This window comes from Hyperolius riggenbachi, chromosome 4 (assembly GCF_040937935.1).
Source record: "Hyperolius riggenbachi isolate aHypRig1 chromosome 4, aHypRig1.pri, whole genome shotgun sequence".
Taxonomy (NCBI): domain Eukaryota; kingdom Metazoa; phylum Chordata; class Amphibia; order Anura; family Hyperoliidae; genus Hyperolius; species Hyperolius riggenbachi.
Genome location: NC_090649.1, coordinates 351,627,864 through 351,652,782, shown reverse-complemented (window position 1 = coordinate 351,652,782; position 24,919 = coordinate 351,627,864). Strand labels below are relative to the sequence as shown.

The window sequence follows — 24,919 nt, the reverse complement described above, 5'->3', positions numbered from 1 at the left end:
GAGGAAAAGGATAGAGGGAAAGATAGAGAGAAAAAGTGAAAGAACAGTGAAAGTCCCCTCAGGATTGCGGTTTGGCCCATTAGTGTCCCGTTTGGCTGGCTTTGCAGCAGTGATGGATCCACGGCATCTGGTGGCTGCACAGGGCTGTGCAATGGAGCTGATGGCCGCTCAGGGCTGTGCAATGGAGCTGGTGGCCGCACAAGGCTGTGCGATGTAGCTGGTGGCTGAACAAGGCTGTGCAATGGAGCTGGTGGCTGCCTGGGGCTTTGCAGCTGGGTCAATTGGTGGAGCAGGGACAGGAAACCCAGTGGCCAGGAAAACCCCAGCAAGTTCAGCAGTGGATGGCCAGGCTTCTCAGGGAGCAGAGATGGTGGTCGCACAGGGCTGTGAGTTGGAGGTAGTGGCCGCACAGGGCTGTGCAATGTGGCTGGTGACTGCCATGGGCTGTGCAGCTTGGCCAATTGGTGGGGCAGGCAGCTGAGGGGCCAGGAGGACCCCAGCAAGTTCAGCGGTGGATGGTCAGGCTTACCAGGGAGCAGAGATGGTGGTCTGGCGTGGGGGAGCAGCAATGCTATCAGGCTAACCTGGGCAGGGCAGGCCGACAAGCGATTGTTGTGATCTGCCCTGCAAACGGCGGGGGTGCCCATTCTCTCGGCTCTTCTTCCAGCCCGGTCAGACGAGGGAAGCATCCCAAAGATGATTGCCAGATATGCAGATGAAGTCTGTTAAACAAGGTGTGTATGAGGATCTGCAGATATGATAAGACTATGAATGCTTTTTGCAGGAATTGATCTTTTGCAGATAATGATCTTTTGAATGTGTACGGGCATCTTTGTGTGCAGCATCTTGCAAAGATTTTATCTGATGGGGAGTGCAGCTCCATAGAATAGACTGTGTAGGTATGTCTCTTATACTACATGGAAGGGGGTAAAATTGGTCTGATCTTGCCTTTTCCAAAGAGTTTTATCTCAAGTGTGTATGTAGCATTAAGCTTCTGCAGTGATCACTTCCTACGGCTGCTGGAGGACGGCGTTGCCCATATACAAAAATCTGGGCGCCGTCTCATCCAAGCCGTCTCCCCCTTGTCAGATGCCACTGTACACCTGCGCGCACTCACCACTCAAACTGCCCACCTGACTGAGCTCAGTGAGATCATCAGCAACCTTTCAGGATGACTACTCAGAATACAGAAGGGGGGAGATTCCCAGCGTCATAACACACACAGACGTGATGACCACCTGGGAACAGAAGCACTATGTCTAACTATTGCAGGCTAGATAAACTTCCCAACGCCTGATCACAGGCCAGGATGGGATCTTATCCCAAACAAACTGCTCTGCATAGCTACACAAAGTCGCCAAATAGAAAAATAAACTACAGCTGTCAACTGTGTACTCGGCAGGCGGGAAACACAAGTTACTGAGGGTAGCAGGGGGTGGGGGCCTTTTAAACTACTTGTCAATTGTTTCCCTAGGAGGAGGAGCCTGGAATGTCTCCTTTTCCTGCCGTACACAGAGATGGTTAGAGAAATATATACTAAACCTGATGCATCTATGGATCGGGCATCCTGTAGTCCTTTCCCCACAACTGCACTACACTAACCCCTGCTGCCCAACCTCAACTACATTACACATCACTACATACTGCACTACAGTAGTCCCTGCTGCACCAACCTCCGCCCAGCTGAGTTACATTTCCCTACACTACACAACACTAACCCTTGCTGATCCCCCTCCCCAGCTACCTTACACTACACTACCACAGCAGGGAAACTAAGGCCACATACACACATCAGACTATAGTCTTCGGAAAATGAAAGATCACAGACCAATTTTACCCCCTTCCATGTAGTATGAGAGCCATACCTTCACAGTCTTTTCTATGGAGCTGAACTCCCCATTAGAAAAAAATCTTTGCAAGATGCTGCACTCACAGATGCCGTACAGACACAAAAGATCAGTATCTGCAAAAGATCTGTTCCTGCCAAAGATCCGTTCCTGCAAATTGCATTCATAGTCTATGAGATCTGCAGATCATCATACACACCTTGTTTAACTGACAGATGCAGATCAGACAATCATCTGCAGATCTGAAAATCCATCCTGGTGGATCTGATCTACAGATGAATGTCTGTTAAACAAGGTGTGTATGAGGATCTGCAGATATCATAGACTATGAATGCATTTTGCAGGAACGGATCTTTTGCAGGAACAGATCTTTTGCAGGAACAGATCTTTTGCAGGAACAGATCTTTTGCAGGAACAGATCTTTTGCAGGAACAGATCTTTTGCAGATACTGATCTTTTGAATGTCTACAGCATCTTTGTGTGCAGCATCTTGCAAAGATTTCTGTCTGATGGGGAGTTCAGCTCCATAGAATAGACTGTGTAGGTGTGGCTCTCATACTACATGGAAGGGGGTAAAATTGGTCTGTGATCTTTCATTTTTCAAAGACTATGGTCTGATGTGTGTATGAGCCTTAAGGGTGCATACACACATCAGACCATAGTCTTTGGAAAATGAAAGATCACCGACCAATTTTACCCCCTTCCATGTAGTATGAGAGCCATACCTACACAGTCTATTCTATGGAGCTGAACTCCCCATCAGATAGAAATCTTTGCAAGATGCTGGACACAAAGATGCTGTACACATTCAAAAGATCAGTATCTGAAAAAGTAAATAATGGGTAATAACAGAGGCGCCAAATTAGACTAAAATGATAAAAAAAACGTTGGACACCACCCTCAGGTATGCACTCACCAGCCAATGAGTCGTTATAAATAAACAATAAAATGCATTATAAACTCTCCAGGTATGCAATGCGTTTCACAGGTCAACCGCCCGCTTCATCAGGCATCAGTGTTTGGAGATACACTGTTAAACAAAACAAACATACAAAACAATATACCAGTGGACGCAAGGCCGCATGAAAACGCCAAATATTATACTGAACAAACCAACAATCGCGTGAACTAAGTATAAAGTGCAAACCTGCATAAATATTTATTGGCTTTTTCATGCGGCCCAGTGACAGAAACAGTTCTTGCTCTGTCATGAATGCTACATAGATCTCAAGATTTAATGAACTTCTCCTATGAATTATTTTTTGACATACTGTTGTTATAACCCCACTTATCTATGTTCCTTGCGTCCACTGGTATATTGTTTATGTTTGTTTTGTTTAACAGTCTATGGCCTCAATTCACTAAGCTTATCTCCTGTCTGTCTTTAATAACTATTCTAGAGTTGTTACCATGGTGATAAGGCATGTAGTATTTAGGAAACATTTTACCTCAGGCAAACCTAAAGTTAACTCTTCTGTCTTTAACTTAACTCTTTAATCCTTAAAATAACTCCAGAGTTAAAGACAGGCTGTTCATTAACTGCGTGTGAAAATAACTACAGAGGAAGTAACTTAACTACAGAGGAGGTAACTTAACTACAGAAGAGGTAACGTAAGGAATGAAGAGATAAGATAACTCTCTTACTGTGTGGAGGTAAGTTTTCTATTGCCTTATTATCTCCAGCATGATCTTAGTGAATTGAGGCCTATATCCAAACTGATTGCCTGATGAAGCCGGCGGTTGACCCGTGAAACGCGTTGCATACCTGGAGAGTTTATAATAAATGTTATCCTTTATTTATAACAACTCATTGGCTGGTCAATGCATACCTGAGGGTGGTGTCCACCTACCCCTCTCCTTTTAAACGTTTTTTAATCATTTTAATCTAATTTGGCGCCTCTGTTATTACCCATTATCTACTGATCTAGTCCACCCTTGGTGGAGGGGTGTATCCCCAACTCTTCCTGTCTACAGAGAGCGACTTCTTATACCTGAGTGGGGTCAGGTTATAATTCTCCCCACCTGCATACCCAGTGGTTGCCTTTGTGGTAACCCAGACTTGTGAGTATATCTTTCTCATACTTTGTGTTATGCCTCTTTGTTCCTGACGTACTACACTATATTGGGCTCTCGGTTTTTCACCTTTTGTATTCCTCCAAGCAGTATCTGCAAAAGATCCGTTCCTGCAAAATGCATTCATAGTCTATGATATGTGCAGATCCTTATACACACCTCGTTTAACAGACATTCATCTGCAGATCAGATCCACCAGGATGGATCTTCAGATCTGCAGATGATTGTCTGATCTGCAGATGAATGTCTGTTAAACAAGGTGTGTATGAGGATCTGCACATATCATAGACTATGAATGCATTTTGCAGGAACGGATCTTTTACAGCAGTGCTGTCCAACTGGCGGCCTGCGGGCCGCATCCGGCCCGCCAGGCCACCTGCTGCGGCCCGCTCGTCCTCCTGGGATGCAGGCATGGCTTGCGCTATGGGCGCCATGCCTACTCCCTCGTATTGTGGCCTCCTGTGTCCCCGCTGGCCTCTCCTATGTCCCCGCTGCCGCTGCTGCCCCACAGCTCAGACCTCAGATCGCGGCGACTGAGGTAAACAGAGTGCGCATGGTACCCGCACGGAGTACGTCACATGCGGAAGTGAATCATTAGTCACTCCCGCATGTGACTTTCTGCCGCACGGGTGTCATGCGCGCGCTCTGCTTGCTTCAGTCGCCGCGATCTGTGAGGTCTGAGCTGTGGGGCAGCAGCAGCGGCAACATAGGAGAGGCCAGCGGGGACACAGGAGAGAGAGGTAACGGGCTCGCTCACTGGTGGGGGCACCTGTCACTAGCTGGGGGGGCACCTGTCTATCTAGCTGGGGGGGCACCTGTCACTATCTAAGTGGGGGGGCACCTGTCACTATCTAACTGGGGGGGCACCTGTCACTATCTAGCTGGGGGGGCACCTGTCACTATCTAACTGGGGGGGCACCTGTCACTATCTAACTGGGGGGGACCTGTCACTATCTAACTGGGGGGCACCTGTCACTATCTAGCTGGGGGGGCACCTGTCACTATCTAGCTGGGGGGGCACCTGTCACCATATAGCTGGGGGGGCACCTGTCACTATCTAGCTGGGGGGGGGGGGGGCACCTGTCACTATCTAGCTGGGGGGGCACCTGTCACTATCTAACTGGGGGGGCACCTGTCACTATCTAACTGGGGGGGCACCTGTCACTATCTAACTGGGGGGACCTGTCACTAACTGGGGGGGGGGGGCACCTGTCACTATCTAGCTGGGGGGGCACCTGTCACTATATAGCTGGGGGGGCATCTGTCACTATCTAGCTGGGAGGGGGGGACACCTGTCACTATCTAGCTGGGGGGGCACCTGTCACTATCTAACTGGGGGGGCACCTGTCACTATCTAACTGGGGGACACACCTGTCACTATCTAGCTGGGGGGGACACCTGTCACTATCTAGCTGGGGGGACACCTGTCACTATCTAGCTGGGGGGCACCTGTCACTATCTAGCTGGGGGGGCAACTGTCACTATCTAGCTGGGGGGGCACCTGTCACTACCTCAGCTGAGGGGAGGGGGGACACCTGTCTCTAACTGGGGGGGCACCTGTCACTACCTCATCCGGCCACAGCATCACCGCCAGCCCGGCCACAGCAGCACCGCAAGGCATTTCAGCCCACACATCATCCCCAATCCGGCCCAAAACACTATTGCCAGGCCAGCCAGGCACAGCAGCCAGTAGAGTAGAGGAGAATTTAGAAGCCAGGTGATAGGTGTCTACCATATTTAAGGGGCATTCTGCTTATTTATGTGAAATGCTGTCTATTTATGTGCCTCATGACTGCTGAATTTGTCTTGTTGGGGGCCTCATGATTTGTTGGGGGCATCACGATTGCTGAATTTGTCTTGTTGGGGGCCTCAAGATTGCTGAATGTGTCTTGTTGGGGGCCTCATGACTGCTAAATTTGTCTTGTTGGGGGCATCATGATTGCTGAATGTGTCTTGTTGGGGGCCTCATGATTGCTGAATTTGTCTTGTTGGGGGCCTCATGATTGCTGAATTTGTCTTGTTGGGGGTCACATGATTGCGAACTGCGAGACTATGGAAAAGCTGAATCGTCATCATGAAACAATAGCGTTAAACCTACTTTTTTAGCTTTTTAAAACGGAAAATAAAACTGGGAGGTTCTAAAAAAAACCCCACATTTTTCAGGAGTAGATGGATGAAATTGTTTATCTTCACAGTTTATTTTCAACTTGGATTTTCCATAATGTTCATGTATGAGTTAAAACCTTTGTATGTAGTTTAAATTGCTGTTGCCACTTTGCGATAGATAAGTGACTTTTGGGTTGCAGTTTGGACACTCGGCCTCCAAAAGGTTCACCACCACTGTCCTAATCTAATGTCCCACATTGCTAAATTCATGTAAATTTGTCTCCACCCGTGGCCACACCCGCATTCTGGTCCATGGCCACACCCATTTCTCGGCGCGCCGCTCTACGCACAACAGAACCCTCGTGGTTTTTGGCGCGCTACGCGCCACACAACTTCACCAACATCTTAAATTGCATTTTATGGAAAGTGCTGCCAATCTAATTGTCCTTTAATTGCATTTTTCCTGGGGGGGGGGGGGGGGGGGGGTCTGCGACTCTAGCAAGAACCTTCGGCCCTCCACCATGGGGTCTGAAAAAAAACTGGCCCTCCATGCCCATGAAGTTGGACAGGCACTGTTACAGGAACAGATCTTTTGCAGATACTGATCTTTTAAGTGTGTACAGCATCTTTGTGTGTAGCATCTTGCAAAGATTTCTATTTGATTTGGTTCAGCTCAATAGAATAGACTGTGTAGGTATGGCTCTCATACTACATGGAATGGGGTAAAATTGGTCTGTGATCTTTCATTTTCCAAAGACTATGGTCTGATGTGTGTATCTACCCTAACAATGGAAGCTAAATTAAAGGGAACTACTGTCACCCAGCATGCTTCCTCCAATCCCTCCCTCCCCGTGCACGGCGGCTGAAGCTTTTTGTCACTCGCCCTGCTCCATCCGGGTGCAGTGACAGCGGCAATGTCCCCAGTAATCCTCTGATCCCTTCCTCTTGTGCGCGGCAGCTTTTCGTCACTCACCCTGCCCTATCGCGGGTGCAGTGACAGCGGCATTGTCCCCGGGCCAGTTCCTCGATCCCTTTCTCCCTCCTTCTGAAGGTCAGCGGGTGCAGCCTGTTATCACTCTGGCGTGTCCCGGGAGCCGCGGCTCTACACGCTGGGTCTACATGCGGCAATGTGTCTTATCAATCGAGCCGCTGATGCGGCTTGATTGATAAGATCCAACAAGTCCGATCTCGCCGCCGCTGATTCCCTGCTCGTTCCCCACGAACGGACAATGGCAGGGAATCGAGCGGAAGATAAGCGGCGCCAGCGGGTACGCGCGGGGATGCGGCAGATACAGCTTAAGGAATCTATTAGAGCTAAGTAGAAATGCTGACTTTCAGACCACATTAATTATGGTAGCATTTATTTTAAAGCTATAATGGCTGAAAACTGAGAAATTATTTTTTTTACCATTTTTTTTCTTAACCTCCCTGGCGGTAAGCCTGAGCTCAGCTCAGGCTATGCCGCGCAGGAGGATTTCTCAGGCCCTGCTGGGCTGATTTGCAAAAAGATGTTTTTATTACACGCAGCTAGCATTTTGCTAGCTGCGTGTACTGCCCGATCGCTGCCGCTCCACGCCGATTTGCTGCTACCAGCCGTGCCTCGAAGCCCCCCCCCCCCCAGACCCCATGCGCAGCCTGGCCAATCAGTGCCAGGCAGCGCTGAGGGGTGGATCGGGACTCCCTTTTAAGTTATCCCACCCGTCACCATGGCGACGGGGGAAGCCCTAATTCAGAACGGGATTTCCTGATAGGCCTGATTGCCGGAGGCAATTGGAGGGGGTGGGGGGATGCCACAGCTCAGCAGCTGTCATGTAGCTAGCGCTAGGCTAGTTACATGATTAAAAAAAAAAAAAAAAAAAAAGTGCTGCGCTGCCCCCTGGTGGTTTTAATTGACCGCCAGGAGAGTTAATATTCCTGTTAAAATGCATTGAGAAAAAAATATTTTTTTGTAAAATGTTTCACCCAAAGAAAGCCTAATTGGTGGCGGAAAAACAAGATTTAGATCAATTTGTGATAAGTAGTAATAAAGTCAATGGCGATGAATGGGAACATTGCTCAGATGCATAAGGTGAAAAAACACTAAAGGCTGAAGTGGTTAACACATTTCACAGGAGTCATCCAGTTTAAGGCTGGATTCACACTATAAGCGCTTTTCTGAGCGCTTTGTGATTGATTAGCACTTTGTTTCACCCAAAAATGTTTCACCCAAAGAAAGCCTAATTGGTGGCGGAAAAACAAGATTTAGATCAATTTGTGATAAGTAGTAATAAAGTCAATGGCGAATGAATGGGAACATTGCTCAGATGCATAAGGTGAAAAAACACTAAAGGCTGAAGTGGTTAACACATTTCACAGGAGTCATCCAGTTTAAGGCTGGATTCACACTATAAGCGCTTTTCTGAGCGCTTTGTGATTGATTAGCACTTTCTGAGCGCTTTTTAAAAATGTCTCCCATTCATTTTCATTAAAATCGCAGTAAAAATTGAGGAAAAATCACAGTGATTTTTACCGCGATTTTAATGAAAGTGAATGGGTGAAATTTTTAAAAAGCGCTGAAAGCACTAATCAATCACAAAACACTCAGAGAAGCACTCAGCGCATCTGCCTAAGGCTCCAGCTGCATCACTGCGGACCATTGGGGCAGACATTATACTGTCCACTCCCACTGGCCGCACGTGATGCGGAAGTTAAGTGGGAACACAGCCTAACACTTAACCATAGATCCTGAACAAGCATATACAGATCAGCTGTTTCTGACAATAGTGTCAGAGACAGCTGATCTGACAATATTAGCTGCATGCTAGTTTCTGGAGTGATTCAGACACTTCTGCAGCTAAATAGACCAGCAGGGCTGCCAGGCAATTGGTATGGTTTAAAAGTAAATAAATATGGCAGCCTCCATATCCCCCCTTGTTACAACTGTCCTTTAAAGAGAGTCTGAAGTGAAAAAAAATTACCAGTTTTTATTTCAGAATGCTCTTCAGCCTTAAGAGCAAAGATGATTTGCTGCATCCCCCCGGCCGTACGAGGTCTTTATCTCCCCGCCTCTCTCAGCTTCTTTCACTCAAAGGGGCGGGGAGAGGCGGAGATCGTCAGTGATTGAATGTACTGGAGGCAGAGCTACAGTGCAAAGCAATTCTACGTCTTTCAAAGTCGCAGATTTTGCTGCCCGGGGAGGCAGAGCTTTGCACTGTAGCTCTGTCTCCCCGGGCAGTAAAATCTGCGACTTTGAAAGTGGTTGAATTTTTCCCAGGAATTTGGGGGGATAAAGACCTTGTACGGCCACAGGGATACGGCAAATCATCTTTGCTCTTAAAGCTGAAGAGCATTCTGAAATAAAAACAGGTAATTGTTTTCACTTCAGACTCTCTTTAAGGGGAACCTTAACTGAGAGGGCTATTGATGTTTCATTTTAAACAATATCAGTTGCTGGTCAGTCCTGCTGATCTATTTGGCTGCAGTAGTGGCCCAATGCCACACCTGAAACAAGCATGCAGCTAATCCAGTCTGACTTCAGCTAGAACACCTGATCTGCATGCTTGTTGAGGGGCTGTTGCTAAAAGTATTAGAGACACAGAATCAGCAGGAGAGTCAGGCAACTGGCATTATTTTAAAAGGAAAAATCCATATCCTTCTAAGTTTAGGTTCCCTTTAAAGAGAACCCGAGGTGTGTTAAAAGAATGTTATCTGAATACAGAGGCTGGATCTGCCTATACAGCCCAGCCTCTGTTGCTATCCCAAACCCCACTAAGGTCCCCCTGCACTCTGCAATCCCTCATAAATCACAGCCATGCTGTGAGGCTGTGTTTACATCTGTAGTGTCAGTCTCAGCTGCTCCCTCGCCTCCTGCATAGCTCCGGTCCCTGCCCCCGTCCCTTCCCTCCAATCAGCAGGGAGGGAAAGGATGCAGGCGGGGACTGGAGTTCTGCAGGAGGCGGGGAGAGCAGCAGACTGACACTATAGAGATAAACACAGCCAGCTCTGACAAGCTGTTTGTCAGCAGCGTGGCTGTGATTTATGAGGGATTGCAGAGTGCAGGGGGACCTTAGGGGGGTTTGGGATAGCAACAGAGGCTGGGCTCTATGGGCAGATCCAGCCTCTGTATGCAGATACTATTCTTCAAACCCACCTCGGGTTCTCTTTAAAGCTTTCAGACAAAATCTGTCTTGTTCTCTAAGGAAATGGCTAGACCTATGAAACTTAAGCAGGGACAGTTTAATTTGTATGGTCATTAGGGACCTAACTGTTACCTACTGACTATATTTATTATTATTTATTTATTGTATTTATAAAGCGCCAACATATTACGCAGCGCTGAACATAAATTTAGGTTACAGACAATATTTAGGGGTGACATACAGCAATATGACAATACAGGAATACAAGAAAACCAGATCACACAGCACAGTATGAGTACCAGGTAATTCTTAGTCAGTCACTGGATGGAGCATGGAGATTAGGCAAGTTAGGTTCACTCAGATGCATAGCATGGGTTCACAGTAATAAAGGTGCATGATCAGGTAGGACACAAAAGGAGGAGGACCCTGCCCAAAGGCTTACAATCTAGAGGGATTAAAGAGAAAGAATACTTTTTTTTACTCACTTGAGAAGCTACCGTATTTCTGTTTTTGTACTGTCCACAGCTGTGCACAATAAATCATAATGAAACACTTTGATTTGAAATACTGCCACAAGTATTATTTGTTAAAATGAAGTGTATTACAACAGCAGGGCAGGGCCAGGCTGAGGCAGCGGCAAGAGAGGCTCCAGCCTCACGGGGCAGAGTAGCAGAGGGTGCCCAACTCAATCAGCTAGCTTTCCCCTATTGTGTTTGAAGCATAGACAAATAAGAAAAGGGGATACATAACAGTGACTGCAAGCCAGATAACTAGACATTAAGGTGTTGGGGGGGGGGGAGGGTTGCTTGCCCTGGGGCGCCTCTTACTCTAATAGCAATCAGTGCGCGGTGGCTGGGGTGGGAAGAATGGGGGGGGGGGGGGGTTTGCGCTTTGGTGTCTCAGCCTTGAGTGCTAGAGGACCTTGTCCTGGCTATGCAGTAGGGACTTTAAAGTATCACTATAGTAAGGATGAGAGTGTGACCTTCTCTGAGGAACATTACTATATAATCTGACAATATGTCTGTCAGTGGTATATAGATAAATAATGGGAATTTTAACCTCATGTGACCATGCTACAGCCAATGGTTATCAGAGAGACTCCATTCAGGCTTTGAGATGGGGCAGTCTGCATAAGTTCCCGATTATAAGGATCATGGTGACACTGCCAGGATGATTCAAGATTAGAAAAGGTAAATATCAGACTTCAGGTTTGCTTTAATAACCAGTACTTTCATCTGCATATTTGACTTACCCAAAATACAGCACATAAAGTACAAACCAAGCATAGCTGTAAAATTAAAAGAAAACAAAACAATTAAAAGCAAGCATAAAAAATGAATTGGCTATTTAAACTATATTTACCTAAGTTCAGAGTCTCTATACTATATGCTTATGCTTACAATTACATAAAGTGGACTATTTTATCTCCCCGAATATCCATAAAATATTACAAGTTTTACATAAATCTTCAAAAAGTTTGAATAATGCTCCGCCCACTTTTTCTAACCTTGACACTCAATCAATGGACACGATTGTGAGCTTTGGGGTCCTTGGCATAAATAATTTGCCCTCTTCTTCACAGACAAAGTCTCATCTATTAGGTCTGCTATCAAACCCACAACACCGAAAACCTATGCAGATCTTCATAATGGATGTCATCACAACCTACCGCAGTGGCCTGACTTTAAAGATAATTACTCATGAAAACATCTCAAACAACCTTCTAAGTCTTCGCCAGACTACCTGCGACCTGGACTCTGGCCCAACACAGTTCATGTTGAAAAGCTCTGATCTGTTCAGGCCAGCATTTCACAAAATTGTCAACTGTTGCTTGCAAGCAGGGAAGTTTCCTACCTGTCTGAAAGAAGCAATCAGGCTACTACTCAAGAAACCATCCCATGATCCAGATATTCTGAGCAACTACATACCTGTCTCCAATCTCCCCTTTCTGGGAAAAAGTTATTGAGAAGGCTGCATACCTCCCTACTTAACACGGCTCTTAACAAACAACCTCTTTGACCCCCTACAATCTGGCTTCAAGTAGCACCACAGCTGTGAAACAGCCCTTGTCCAGATTTGCAATGTCCTACTCATGGCCAAAGAGAGGCGGGTGTTCCATCCTGATACTGCTTGATCTCTCAGTGGCTTTTGATACAGCTGACCATCAAATCTTGAGCGGCGGAAGCTTAAAATTTTCCAATTTAAACAAAAGGCTGACATTTGATTGGCTGTTGTAGACTCCGCCCACTTAAAAAAAAAAGTAAATTACACAATCAATTACACAACCCTTCATCCTACCTCCCAAGACCATTCCTTGGGTTGCAACCTGGACTATGCCTTTCCTTAATCCCCAACATCCAAAATGACACCATAACCTGCACTTTCCACTTCACGAATATCTCCAGATCTGCCCTTTTTCTGACACCGAATACTACCAAGCTGCTCATCCATGGATTAATCATCTCCCACCTTGATTACTGCAACTCCTTTCTGTCTGACCACCCCTTGAATTGCATTGGCCCCTCCAACTAGTTATGAATGCGGCTGCCAGACCCATACATTCTTCTCACCGCTCCGCCTCCCCTCCAGACTGCCCCCACCAGTCCTCCAATGACCTTCATCTAACTGCCCCACGCATTTCCCACTCCCAAGCATGCAACTGCAGGAATTCTCAGGAGCCACCACACCCTCAAACTCCTTTCCACTGCGCATCAGACTTGCCCTCACCATCAACACATTCAAACGAGCCGTCAAAACCCACATCTTCAAGATGGCCTACCCACCCCCTGCCACGCAGTAACTCTTTACTGAGTATTATTCTATAATCCTACCTAGTTAATACATCTCCCTTCCCCTTAGATTGTAAGTCTTTGGCAGGGTCCTCCCTTCCCTAGTGTATTCTACATGATCATGTGCTCCTTTCCTATGACCGCCTTGTACTTCTATTACTGGGGCTACCTGACCATCCCAAAATTGCAATTTAGTATTTATAAAGTGTTGACATCTTCTGCAGCGCTTTACAGAGTACATTGTCATGTTACTAACCAGGGCTAAGGAGTCGGTATAAAAATCTTCCGACTGCTCGGTTTATGAATCCACGACTCCGACTCCAGGCACCCAAAATAGCTCAGACTCCGATTCCTCGACTCCGACTCTTTAGTCTAATACATAACAGGGCTGTGGATTTTGTACAAAAATCATCTGACTCCGACTCCTGACTCAGACTCCTCAGTTTATGAAATCAACGACTCCAACTCCGACTCCACAGCCCTGTTAGTAACTGTCCCTCAGAGGCAAGGTCATTTAAAGAGAACCCGAGGTGGGTTTGAAGAATGTTATCTGCATACAGAGGCTGGATCTGTCTATACAGCCCAGCCTCTGTTGCTATCCCAAACCCCTCTAAGGTCCCCCTGCACTCTGCAATCCCTCATAAATCACAGCCACGCTGCTGACAAACAGCTTGTCAGAGCTGGCTGTGTTTATCTCTATAGTGTCAGTCTGCTGCTCTCCCCGCCTCCTGCAGAACTCCAGTCCCCGCCTGCATCCCTTCCCTCCCTGCTGATTGGAGGGAAGGGATGGGGCAGGGACCAGAGCTATGCAGGAGGCGGAGGAGCAGCTGAGACTGACACTACAGATGTAAACACAGCCTCACAAAACGACTGTGATTTATGAGGGATTGCAGAGTGCAGGGGGACCTTAGTGGGGTTTGGGATAGCAACAGAGGCTGGGCTGTATAGGCAGATCCAGCCTCTGTATGCAGATAACATTCTTTAAACACACCTCGGGTTCTCTTTAAGGTGGGGTGGGGTAGGGTGCATAGGCTGTAAAGTGAATTACAGCTATAGCGACGCTCAGAGGGTAATTTGGGCACCTGCAAAAGATGGAACCCAGGAAAAAAGGTACAATTCAGCCGCCAGCAATATGAATGGGCACATGGTGTATCTGCTGGAATCCAGAACCATGCATATTTCTTCATGAAATTGACCTTATGAGGGTTTTTTTTGCCTTCCTCTGGATCAACAAGGATATGCGAGGGAGCAGGCTGGTGTTGTACTTTATTTTCTCGATGGACATATGTCTTTTTTAAACCCAAATAACTATGTAACTATGACCTTCTCTAAGCAACTTTGTTTGACAGGGGTATAGAGATGCATGTTAACTGACTGATGTCAAGACAAAACTACAGAGAGACGTATAATATCTATAACACTTTTTGAAGTGCAGCAGCTTCCTACTAGTTAAGGTTCAGAGTTTTGAACAGTTGCTAAATTAGGGGAAAGGAAGCAGCTTCTTATTAGTAAGAAGGCAAAAGGCCCGCCTGTTACAAAATGGGCACTAGGTCACAGCCGCTTACACCCCCCCCCCCCCCGGCAATGCGCGCACGTACGTGGCCCGCTTGCTCGTTCCCCACCACTATCTGAACTATATGCACACAGGGAGCTGCTTGCTTGGCAGTAGGAAAAAGCTGTTATTTCCCACAATGCAAACTAGAAGAGAGGGGGCAGGCACTTAGTGCACCCTCTGGCGCCCACAGCTGCCTCCCTTCTCCAGCAGAACACGATAAGTACCGCCACTTTTCACGGAAACATGTCTTTGTGAATGGTTTACTATATATGCCGGTACACCTGCTGTTCTTGCATTAAAGCTACAGTGCCAGACATTTTTGCTTTTTCTTCACGAGACTTCCAACAATGCAATGAAAACCTCTGAACCACAGACAGCAAACTGTCAGGTCCGGCCCTGTGTCCTAACTGCCCTGGCTGCACACATGCTCAGTACAAAAAAGCCAGGGACAGACACCATTCAGTTGATGACGCAAGGACACTAGCATTTTCTTGTATAGGATAAGATGGAAACTAGATCCACCTAACACACGGATGAGAGAAGTTGGGTGTTACATAGGTATTTAGGCAATACTTTTTTTGTCTATACTATGAACTGATCTGTGTAACTTTTTTTCTTTATTTACTGCACATTTTAACCACTTAACGACCGCCCACTGCACAGGGGCGGTCGGAAAGTGGAAGCCCTAAGGACCGGCTAATGCACAGAGGCGGCGGTCCTTTTAACAATTCAATTTTATTGAGTTTCAAGAAAACACGTACAAACAAGTACACGCAGGTACCCAAAAGGACAGTAAGTAGATGAACTACAGTTGTATACAATATGAAATTACATGGGAAGTAAAACATAAAGGAAGGAAAGCTGTGAGCATCTTATGCAGTATATACACATATTCAATACAGTATGAACAAAACAGTATTACATATTAAGGTCTTTGAGACATATGCAAGGATATCCAGCTTTATTACATCTCCTGAGTTGGTCAGAGTTGCTTGAGCTATGCCAACTGTAGAGAAAGTTGAGAGGAATTAGGGAGAGAAAGAGGAAAGAGGAGAGAGAAGGGGGGAGGGGGGGGGGGGAAATTAAGACAGAAAAGTGAAGCTAGTAGTAGATTTAAGTTTCCAGTGCTTGCCTCTGTAACCAGGACTAGTAGACACTAAGTTTGACCTAGTTCCCTAATTTGAACAAGAAGAATACTAATTTGCTAGTGAGGTCATTCCTCTGGGCCAGAGGGGAGGGCTTCCACATTGTTATACCAGGGGGCCCAGATTTTGTCAAATCTATTGGGACAGTTGCGGCTTTTATACGTTAAACGATATAAAGGCAGGGCCTTCATGATAGTACATTTCTAGTAGTTAAAGGAGGGAGGTTTATCAGTTTTCCAGGTGCGGAGAATTTCCCTACTACCATAAAAACATAGGATTCTAATTAAGTATTTGGGGTGTTTACCTGGTGGGGTATCGTCTAACAGTCCCAGCAGAAATGCCCAGGGAGAAAGTATTAGTTGTGTTTGCAGAATTTCATTAATTAAGTCATTCATTTTAGACCAAAATGAATATATATGAGGGCAGTCCCAAAACATATGGAAGAAAGTTCCAGGATCGACGTTGCACCTAGGACAATTGGGAGTATTGGAGGCTCTACCTCCAATACTCCCAATTGTCCTAGGTGCAACATACAGGAGTAAGATAAGTACGATGAAGAAATTTAATTTGTATTAATCTGTCTCTAGCAAATATCGGTACTTTAACAAAGTTTTCTAAGATTTCCTCTCAGTCCTTGTCATCCATTCCTCGTTCCATCTGGACTGGCATCTTGAAAGACTGAGTATTATTATTCATAAGACCAAAATATATTACCGAAAGAGGTTTGTCCAGGTCCTCTACCATTAGTGTTTGCTCTATATCACAGGAGAACAAAAGTGACTTACTGTCCTTAAATTGAGCATTATAAGCGTGGCGAAGTTGTAGATATCTGAAGAACATTTTATTAGGTAGATCAAAGGCACTTTTAAGGGAATTAAAAGGTAAAAGTCCATCATTCCCCATTATATGTTTAAATGGCTTTTATATCCAGGCGGGCCCACAAGTCTGGATCTGGTATTTGTGAAAAATGAAGCAGAGAGGGGTTGTCCCAGAGTGGTGTGTGGGGAGAGAGTTTACCCGCGTTACCTGTATAGGCGAGCATGTCTTTCCATATTTTGGTTGTGGTGGACATAGGAATCGTGCATCGAGGATCTCCCCTGGTGCCCCTGAACGCCAGCAGGGTTAGTCTCTCGTAAGAGCCCAACCTCGCTGCCTCCACCGCAACTGCGGCGTTGCATTTGTCTTGAGAAAACAACCATCTTATGGTGACCAAAACAGCAGCACAGTAATAGAGGTACATATTTGGAAGTGCTAGACCTCCCTGGTTTGCTGGGAGCTGTAGAGTGGCAAGACCAATCCTCGGTACACAGCCTCCTCAGATAAAACTTGAAATCAGTGAATGTAATTTCTTAAAAAATGCCTTAGGTATAAGTATTGGCGTTTGGTGAAAAATATAAAGACATTTAGGCAAGAATATCATTTTAAATATATTAATTTTACCAATTAGAGAAAGGGGGAGAGTCTTCCATATTAAGGCTTTTTGTTGAAATTTATCAACTGTTGGCTGTATATTTAGTTTGTGAAAGTCAGATAATTGCGTAGTTACTTGGATCCAGGGGCGTAACAATAGGCCCTGCAGCGCCTACGCCCGCGGGGGGGCCCGGCCCCCCCCCCCCCTGGGGCCCGCTCGGGGCCGTTTTTTTGGGGGCTGGAGGGGTGGCAGCATGAGGGGAAAGCCTTGCCCACAGTCGGCGGGGAGAGGGGAAGTTCCCCCCTCTCCCTCACCTCGGGGCTCTCCCCTCTGCGCCCCCCTCCAGCTAGTGAATGTGTGTGGGCAGCGGGCAGCAGCGGGATACATACCTTCTTCCTTGCGTTCCATCGCCGCCTTCTCGCTCTAGCGGCTGACGTCACTTCCGGAAGCGGAAGTGATGTCAGCCGCTAGAGCGAGAAGGCGGCGATGGAACGCAAGGAAGAAGGTATGTATCCCGCGCCGCTGCTGCCCACACACATTCACTAGCTGGAGGGGGGCGCAGAGGGGAGAGCCCCGAGGTGAGGGAGAGGGGGGAACTTCCCCTCTCCCCGCCGACTGTGGGCAAGGCTTTCCCCTCATGCTGCCACCCCTCCAGCCCCCAAAAACCGGCCACGAGCGGGCCCGGGGGGGGGGGCGCTCTGAAATTCTGCAGGGGGATTTTCAGGTGTCTGCTGCCCACATTACGATTTTCAGGTGTCTGCTGCCCATATTATGATTTTCTGGTGTCTGCTGCCCACATTACGATTTTCAGGTGCCTGCTGCCCACATTACTATTTTCAGGTGTCTGCTGCCCACATTATGATTTTCTGGTGTCTGCTGCCCCCATTGCGATTTTCTGGTGTCTGCTGCCCACATTGCGATTTTCTGGTGTCTGCTGCCCACATTGCGATTTTCTGGTGTCTGCTGCCCACATTGCGATTTTCTGGTGTCTGCTGCCCACATTGCGATTTTCAGGTGTCTGCTGCCCACATTATGATTTTCTGGTGTCTGCTGCCCACATTGCAATTTTCTGGTGTCTGCTGCCCACATTACGATTTTCTGGTCACTGCTGCCCACATTGCGATTTTCTGGTGACTGCTGCCCACATTAGGATTTTCTGCTGTCTGCTGCCCACATTACGATTTTCTGGTCACTGCTGCCCACATTGCGATTTTCTGGTGTCTGCTGCCCACATTAGGATTTTCAGGTGTCTGCTGCCCACATTACGATTTTCAGGTGTCTGCTGCCCACATTGCGATTTTCAGGTGTCTGCTGCCCACATTACGATTTTCAGGTGCCTGCTGCCCACATTACGATTTTCAGGTGTCTGCTGCCCACATTACGATTTTCAGGTGTCTGCTGCCCACATTGCGATTTTCTGGTGTCTGCTGCCCACATTACGATTTTCTGGTGTATGCTGCCCACATTACGATTTTCTGGTGTATGCTGCCCACATTAGGATTTTCTGGTGACTGCTGCCCACATTGCGATTTTCTGGTGACTGCTGCCCACATTGCGATTTTCAGGTGTCTGCTGCCCACATTACGATTTTCAGGTGCCTGCTGCCCACATTACGATTTTCAGGTGCCTGCTGCCCACATTACGATTTTCAGGTGTCTGCTGCCCACATTACGATTTTCAGGTGTCTGCTGCCCACATTACGATTTTCAGGTGTCTGCTGCCCATATTATGATTTTCTGGTGTCTGCTGCCCACATTACGATTTTCAGGTGTCTGCTGCCCACATTGCGATTTTCTGGTGTCTGCTGCCCACATTACGATTTTCTGGTGTATGCTGCCCACATTAGGATTTTCTGGTGACTGCTGCCCACATTGCGATTTTCTGGTGACTGTTGCCCACATTGCGATTTTCTGGTGACTGCTGCCCACATTGCGATTTTCTGGTGACTGCTGCCCACATAAGGATTTTCTGGTGACTGCTGCCCACATTAGGATTTTCTGGTGTGTGCTGCCCACATTAGGATTTTCTGGTGTGTGCTGCCCACATTATGATATTCTGGTGACTGACTGCTGCCCACATTAGGATTTTCTGGTGACTGCTGCCCACATTACGATATTCTGGTGACTGCTGCCCACATTAGGATTTTCTGGTGACTGATGCCCACATTGCGATTTTCTGGTGACTGCTGCCCACATGGCGATTTTCTGGTGACTGCTGCCCACATGGCGATTTTCTGGTGACTGCTGCCCACATTGCGATTTTCTGGTGAACTCTGCCCACATTACGATTTTCTGTCCCACATTACGATATTCTGGTGAACGCTGCCCACATTACGATTGTCTGGTGAATGCTGTCCACGTTACAATTTTCTGGTGACTGCTGCTCACGTTACGATTTTCTGGTGACTGGTGCCCACATTACGATTTTCTGGTGAACTCTGCCCACATTATGATTTTCTGGTGAACTCTGCCCACATTATGATTTTCTGGTGAACGCTGCCCACATTACGATTGTCTGGTGAATGCTGTCCACGTTACAATTTTCTGGTGACCGGTGCCCACATTACGATTTTCTGGTGAACTCTGCCCACATTATGATTTTCTAAAGGCCCACATTACGATTTTCTGGTGAACTATGCCCACATTACGATTTTCTGGCCCACATTACGATTGTCTGGTAAAATGCTGCCCACTTTACAATTAATTTACAGTGAAATGCTGCCCCATTACGATTATTTGGCACCTATGGGGGGGGGGGGGGGCATCCAAATATTCGCAGGGGGGCCCAGTGATTTCTAGTTACGCCCCTGCTTGGATCCCCAGGTATTTGAATTGTTTGACCCATTGTAACGGGCTAGGATAGCAATTGGTATCAAAGTTGTCTAATGGCATCAAAACTGATTTTCCCCAGTTGACTCTGAGGCCCGAGAACCTCCCAAAACAGTCAATAATATGAAGTGCTGTTTGTAGAGAAGCTTCCGGGTCCCCCAAGTACAGCAAAGTGTCGTCTGCATAAAAGGAGACTTTCTCAGTAAGGGAGCCAACCTGTATGCCCTCAACATCGGCTGATTCTCTTAACAAAATTGCCAGTGGTTCAATGGCTATCGCAAAAAGATAGGCCGATAGTGGGCATCCCTGACGCGTACCCCAAGACAGTGGAAAAGGAGGAGAGATGGAGCTGCCGGTTTTTATCCTAGCAATTGGAGAGTGATATAAGGCTTTAACCCATGATATAAAATTAGTTCCAAACCCATATAAATTTAGTAATTGCCAGAGGTATGACCATTCTACGGAATCAAAAGCTTTTTCTGTATCCAAGGAGGCAACAGTGCGTCTACCTTTGTCCTGTACTGGCAGGGAAATATTAGTGAAAAGTCTACGTATGTTAATGTCAGTGCTGCGCCCTGGCATAAAACCAGTCTGGTCGCAGTGTATCACATCAGTGATGACCTTTTTTAATCTATTAGCTAAAATTTTTGCAAGTATTTTTGCATCTTATGTTAAGTAATGATATAGGTCTATAGGAACCGCACTGGTTAGGATCCTTATTGGGCTTTAAAAGTACTATAATGATTGCTTCGTTAAATGTATTTGGCAAAGTACTACCTTCCAGAACCTCATTAAATATTGTCACGGGGTCCACTAATAATTCACCAGAATCATTCATAATAGATGCTATAGCTGGAGAGCCGTTGCCTTCTTTACATAACCAAGCCAGTAATTTACTATTTTTCTCTCCAAATTCAAAAATTCTTTGCGATTGGTGGAGTAATGTGTTTTTAGTCTCATCCACCAGAGCCAATTTCCACTGTCTAAGGGCCGCTTGCCATGAACGCCATGTTTCTATTGTGCAAGTTTGGTTAAAAATATGTTCAGTCTCTATAGTTTTTTGTTCCAAATCGGCAATGTGTTTACGAAGATTGGCCTTACACTCTTTGATAGCTGACATATAGCATCCCCTGACAACTGCCTTGCCCGCATCCCATACTATACTAGACGAATTTAGATTTAACTCCCAGTAATCTGTAATGTGACTTGTTATTTTAGCATGAATTTGAGGTTCCTGTATATAAAACCTAGAGATACGCCACAAGCGATCCTTTGGAGCTTGATGAGCCATAAGTGTCAGAAGTATAGGTGCATGATCGGAAATACCCAAGGGGAGTGTCTCTACAGATTGTATCATTGGAAGTAGCGCAGGAGACCCAAAGGCCATATCAATTCTAGACATTGATTTATGAGCCGCTGAGTAGCATGTGAAACTAGTAACTGCCTGATATTTCCATCGCCATAAGTCCTGTAGTTGGTAGCAGTCAGCCCACGTAGCAAGATCTCTACCCTCTCTAGTAGAAGTATTGGTTCGGTCCACCAGTGGATTCATTGTCATATTAAAGTCGCCCATTAGGATTAGTTTGTCACATTGCCATTGGGCTAATTTGCTAAGAATTTGATAGAGTATTTGCCTATCAGCAGGGGGAGGAAGGTATAGGCCCGCCAGGGCATAATCAGTGCCATATAGCTGAAAATGAAGTAGTACATACCTGCCCTTGTCATCACAAAAATTGTGCAAAATTGTGATTGGGAGGGACGTGTGTATGAGGACCGAAACACCTCTTGAGTATGTAGAGAATGTAGCATGGAAATGATGAGCTACCCAAGGGCGTTTTAATGCCATAACCTTGTTCCCAGTTAAGTGAGTTTCTAATAAAACATAAATATGTGGGGTGTATTTTTTAAGATAATTGAATACCAATGTTCTTTTAATTTTAGACCCTAGACCCCTCACATTCCAAGAGATACATTTAAGTGTCGACATGAGTAAGGTAGCAATAATATTTACCAAATGAGGCCCGTATAGTTTTTGGTTGGAGGCAAGCACTGGAAGGGAGGTTTGTAAGGAAGGAAGAAAAGAGAGAAAAGGACAGAAGACAGAGAGAGAAGGTATAGTGATCCGGCATTAGAGGGTCCTGCAGGAGCCATGGAGTACCTGTAAAAGAAAAGTTAACCACCAACAAGAAAAAAACAAACATCCCAACCCCCCACCCTACACCATACATCATAAGGATGCTTAAGGTGTCTGCACCCTAACTTAAATCTAAAGAAACAGAGACCTCACAACAACAAACTGAATTAACTATTGTCTCTGTAAGGGACGTACGCCAGGAGCTTAGTCCGCCGCCCGGCTGCACCCATCAAGATGGGGGTAAGTAGCATCTGTCTGAAACCTGCGATGTAAAAAACAATAGTAATGATAGTGGAGCTGAAAATAAACTAATTTTGATCGATCACAGGGGAATACAGCCTATAGAACCCTTGTTGCAGTGTGCTTCCCCTGAATGTATTATTATAGAATGACTGTCAGGAAGGTAAAGAGATAGGGAAAAATCAGGGGGTGGGAAGGGGAAAGATTAAGGGAGAGGGGGGTGGGGGTAAAGGAGGGTATGTGAGCCACCAACATCCCTCCAGTAGCACGACTAAAGAAGATATCCACTATAGAGTTTGACCCAGTCTCATGTACGAATAATTAAAATAGGATAGTGTATAAGTGAACACAGCCCAATATGGGGTAATAGGGATAAATATACATAGTATATAATATATAGGAGTGGGAAATCTTAATGCCGCGGGAGACTTGATTAGTATCTCCAGACCTGACTCAGAACCGACTGGTATGTGATTAGTACACATCCACCCATGGGATCATGTTAATAAAGGCTTTGACTACATATACCTGTGAAAAGACAAAATTGCTAAGTTGTGTCCCAAAACCCTATAAACAGGCTTAAATTATGGACAAGATTTAGTAAATGACTATATTGCATGCATTAATCGGGGCAGACCCACAGCATTATATAGTTTTAACCTGCTATGATCTTGATAAGCATTGCAATTGTATTTAACTGTATTCTATTTAGTAGCTATAGAAGACCATGAATGGATCCCTGCTAGTGGTCTATTACATTTGAACTACAGGATTAATGCCCTTATCAGGCAGGATAATACATGGAGACAGTGTAAAAAAGTATTCCATTAGCTTATACTAGGGCTTACCCTTGTCCCTCTGTTCTAATCACCCCTCAGCCAAACAAGGTGTATTGCAGGATTTTATACATTGTATATATGATATGATACGTTTCAACATGAAACAAAAATCAGTCAAGAGGAATAGTCATCATCATACCCTCCATTCCCCATACCACACACCCTGATTATGCACAGTGTTTCATTGCGTACTAATTTCTGCCAGAGTTGTTTGCAAGTAAGCTGCCAACCTGCTTTGCCTGCAGTGTCCATGCTGATCATTTGTTAGGGGCTAGCACCATCTGGTGGGTATATCCCACATGCATTTTTATCACACACTTGAACGGAGTTACAGAGGTATATTTATAGTGGCAGAGAGATGCGGGCTAAGCCCCGCTGTTTGGTCAGAAAATTGTGAGGGCTGGAGATAGGACCTCAAAAGCCTACAGGCGTAAAAAGGGGAGGGTAGCCCCGCCCAGCCGTTTCGGTTGAGTGAGTGGGCGGTTGCTGCCACCCCCAACTGGGTTATCAAACCTCTTAGTACTCAGCTCTTGAGCATCTAACAAGCTCGCTAGGGGACATTTCCTCTACACGCTAAATTTCGGGTCAGGGTTTCATATCTCCCACAAGCTCACGTAGTATTGTGACCCATGTCGTTATATCATATTTATCCAGAGATGTATTTCACTTGCATTACTGTTATACTTGTATAAAGTTATGTACTTCAAAGTTACTACTGTACCTGTAAACTTGTTCTGATTCTATTTTAAAATCAATAAAAATTATTGAAAGTAGAAAATTGTGAGGGAAAAAACATCATTTAGCAGATAATGTGCAGCAACACTGCAAGATTCCAGCATTACGGTATCCATGGACTGTTTCAGGCACATACCCATCTTATAGCATACTATTGTGATAATCTCAGTAAGAGCAGGTTTACATCTCTGTATGATTATTTCATAGCATAGTGGAGGCCGCTGTGTTCAATATCTATAACAGAGCGCTAGTAGGCGTACAGAAATAGGTGATCGCAAGTTGACTATAAAGTTGTTATAACTAGATGGGCATTACACTGAAACAGACCATAGAAATGCTCCGTTAATTTATCTTTAGTGGCCCCACATCCAACCCACCGCTCCACTACAACGTGGCTAAGCAAGATATATAATTTATACACAGTATATAGGATGTGATCTGATTCAATTTGAAAATAAAAACAAGTCTGGGAATATAAGGAGAGTACTCTCCACTCCCCAGACCGCGCACCACCATTTATGCAGTGCAGTGCTGGCATAGCAATACAGAATAGAGCCCCATGTAGAAGTGACTGCATGTGCCAGAATTACTTACAGGAACACCACTAATAGAGCCCAAATGCATGTTTAGAATAAAGTCTGCTAGGGAGCAGCACGGTCCGGCAGGCGGGAGCACCAATGTCGTTTATCATTCACTGGAGCAGTACCATATACAGGATCTTCTCAAAAAATTTGCATATTGTGATAAAGTTCATTATTTTCTGTAATGTACTGATAAACATTAGACTTTCATATATTTTAGATTCAAATACACACAACTGAAGTAGTTCAAGCCTTTTATTGTTTTAATATTGATGATTTTGGCATACAGCTCATGAAAACCCAAATTTCCTATCTCAAAAAATTAGCATATTTCATCCGACCAATAAAAGAAAAGTGTTTTTAAAACAAAAAAAGTCAACCTTCAAATAATTATGTTCAGTTATGCACTCAATACTTGGTCGGGAATCCTTTTGCAGAAATGACTGCTTCAATGTGGCGTGGCATGGAGACAATCAGCCCATGGCACTGCTCAGGTGTTATGGAGGCCCAGGATGCTC

General features: G+C 45.7%; 1 protein-coding gene across 5 annotated transcripts in view; it reads right to left on the bottom strand.

The window, feature by feature from the left end:
• Positions 1 to 24,919, bottom strand: part of SFT2D1 (SFT2 domain containing 1) — a 515,985-nt gene that overhangs the window by 256,966 nt on the left and 234,100 nt on the right. For 4 of the 5 annotated variants that reach the window (XM_068231912.1, XM_068231911.1, XM_068231913.1 and 1 more), the window contains one exon: positions 11,397 to 11,432. The exons of the other annotated variant lie outside the window; for it this stretch is intronic. In XM_068231912.1, coding sequence (XP_068088013.1) covers positions 11,397 to 11,432 — 36 coding nt within the window. The remainder of the gene's footprint in view (positions 1 to 11,396; positions 11,433 to 24,919) is intronic. 5 annotated transcript variants of the gene reach the window in all.